At 31.4% G+C, this 1800-nt stretch overlaps 1 protein-coding gene across 1 annotated transcript; it reads left to right on the top strand.

Moving 5' to 3' along the window:
• Positions 1-155: 155 nt before the first annotated feature.
• Positions 156-1392, top strand: LOC121727728 (adenine phosphoribosyltransferase). The gene is made up of 3 exons (XM_042115708.1): positions 156-337; positions 421-658; positions 906-1392. The coding sequence occupies exons 1-3, from the start codon at positions 249-251 to the stop codon at positions 1125-1127; spliced, it is 549 nt and encodes a 182-aa protein (XP_041971642.1). The 5' UTR covers positions 156-248; the 3' UTR covers positions 1128-1392.
• Positions 1393-1800: the final 408 nt, after the last annotated feature.

Raw genomic sequence — 1800 nt, 5'->3', positions numbered from 1 at the left:
AACGAGAAATAATTGAAATTAATTAAAAACCGCAACAAAAGATCACCGTTTTTTGAAAAATTCAACTGTCAAAAAATGTCATTTGTCAATGTCTACAAATATATACTAGTAATCTGTGGTCAATGTCTTCAGTCAAAACTCAAAATTATATCTCAAAACTCAAAAGTTTCCGAAATTTTAGGTTAAATTTTAGAACAATTATTTATTTGGAATAATTAATTCGTCATTTCCACCAATAAAATATTATAATGAATGAAGAGTATCATAGAAAAGTGTCCGAATTTAAAAAGAAGCTAAAAAGCTATGAAAATTATCCAAAACCTGGAATATTATTTTGGTAAGTTTTACTTTTTAAGTTTTAAATATGTTTATTCGTTTTAATATTTTTGTAGTACTATTTAACAGATAACTTTCTTCCAGGGACATATTCGCAGCTTTATCAGATGGGCCAACATGCAAATTACTACAGAGTATAATAATGGAAGTAGTAAAAACGAAGTTTCCTGACGTCCAGGCTGTGATCGGCTTAGAGTCTCGTGGTTTCCTATTTTCGTTCTCTCTCGCCGCTGAATTAGGTATCGGATGCATACCGGCGAGGAAAAAGGGTAAACTACCAGGAGAAGTCATCTCCTACAAATATGATTTGGAATATGGATCAGTGAGTATAAAATGAAAATTCTTTGTCATTTTTTTACCTCCAAAGCCACTGTTTGCCTTCCAACCTAAAATATTTCTGTGTTAAATATTTTTTACTAACCCATCAATTCCCAAGCAGCACCCGGCTGTCACATAACAATTGAAAATCTATTGTATCTGAGATTCCCACAATTGAGGTATTACTTTATACTAAGCTTATTAATTTTGTTACCGTACTGTAAATTCTAATCTAAATACTGTTATTTTAGGATATTTTAGAGATTCAAAAGGATGTCATACGTCCTGGACTAAAATGCCTCATCGTTGATGACTTAATAGCCACTGGAGGATCTATCACAGCCGCAGCTAAACTACTCCAGAGCTGTGGGGCTCAAGTTGTAGGATGTCTAGTTGTTATGGAGATTGAAGCTATAAAAGGAAAGGATAACATTCCTGAAAACATTCCAGTACATTCATTGATTCAACTTTAAATGTTCTTCAAATTCCAACCTAAAAAATTGAACTAAGTTTATAAATTATTGTTTGTAACTCTCTTCTATTGCTCAATGTCTTATTTTTGCGATAAGTAATGATTTATAATTTTGTAATAGTTTTACAATGCTTTTTAGACAGAGCAAAACTTTTAGAATATTATATTAAAGCAAAGGTAGATTTGAAATCTACAAGGCCATGATTATTTACCAGACTCTAAAGCAGTGGTCCCCAACCATTTTTTTATACGGGCCACAAACATGTTTTGATCTTAGGGTTAGAAAATTACGTTCTTTAAAATTAACGATTTAAAAGTGGAAAAAATCACGACTTTCAAGATCTCTTTACATTATTTTGCCGGTGGGCGTGAATTTCAAAATGGTTTAACATAATGCGGACAACAGATAAAGTCCTGGTGGGCCGCGGGTTGGGGATAGCTGCTCTAAAGGAAGGGTTAATTTGCCTTCAGATACCATTAATTTTAGTGTAAATTTTTGTAAACTACTTAAATTCAGAATGATTGTTTCATTGTTGAGACACTGTGCAAAAAAGTTATATGTTCTAAAAGAAATTAATTACACAAATGTAAAATAATATCATTATACTTCCAAATCACTCCACTAGAATAAATTGTTGTCAATTTTTATAATGTTTTATGATAGTTATTTTTTA

The sequence above is a fragment of the Aricia agestis genome, chromosome 6 (assembly GCF_905147365.1).
Source record: "Aricia agestis chromosome 6, ilAriAges1.1, whole genome shotgun sequence".
Taxonomy (NCBI): Eukaryota; Metazoa; Arthropoda; class Insecta; order Lepidoptera; family Lycaenidae; genus Aricia; species Aricia agestis.
Note: the sequence above shows the minus strand (reverse complement) of the source record. Positions and strands in the feature narration are given on the sequence as shown.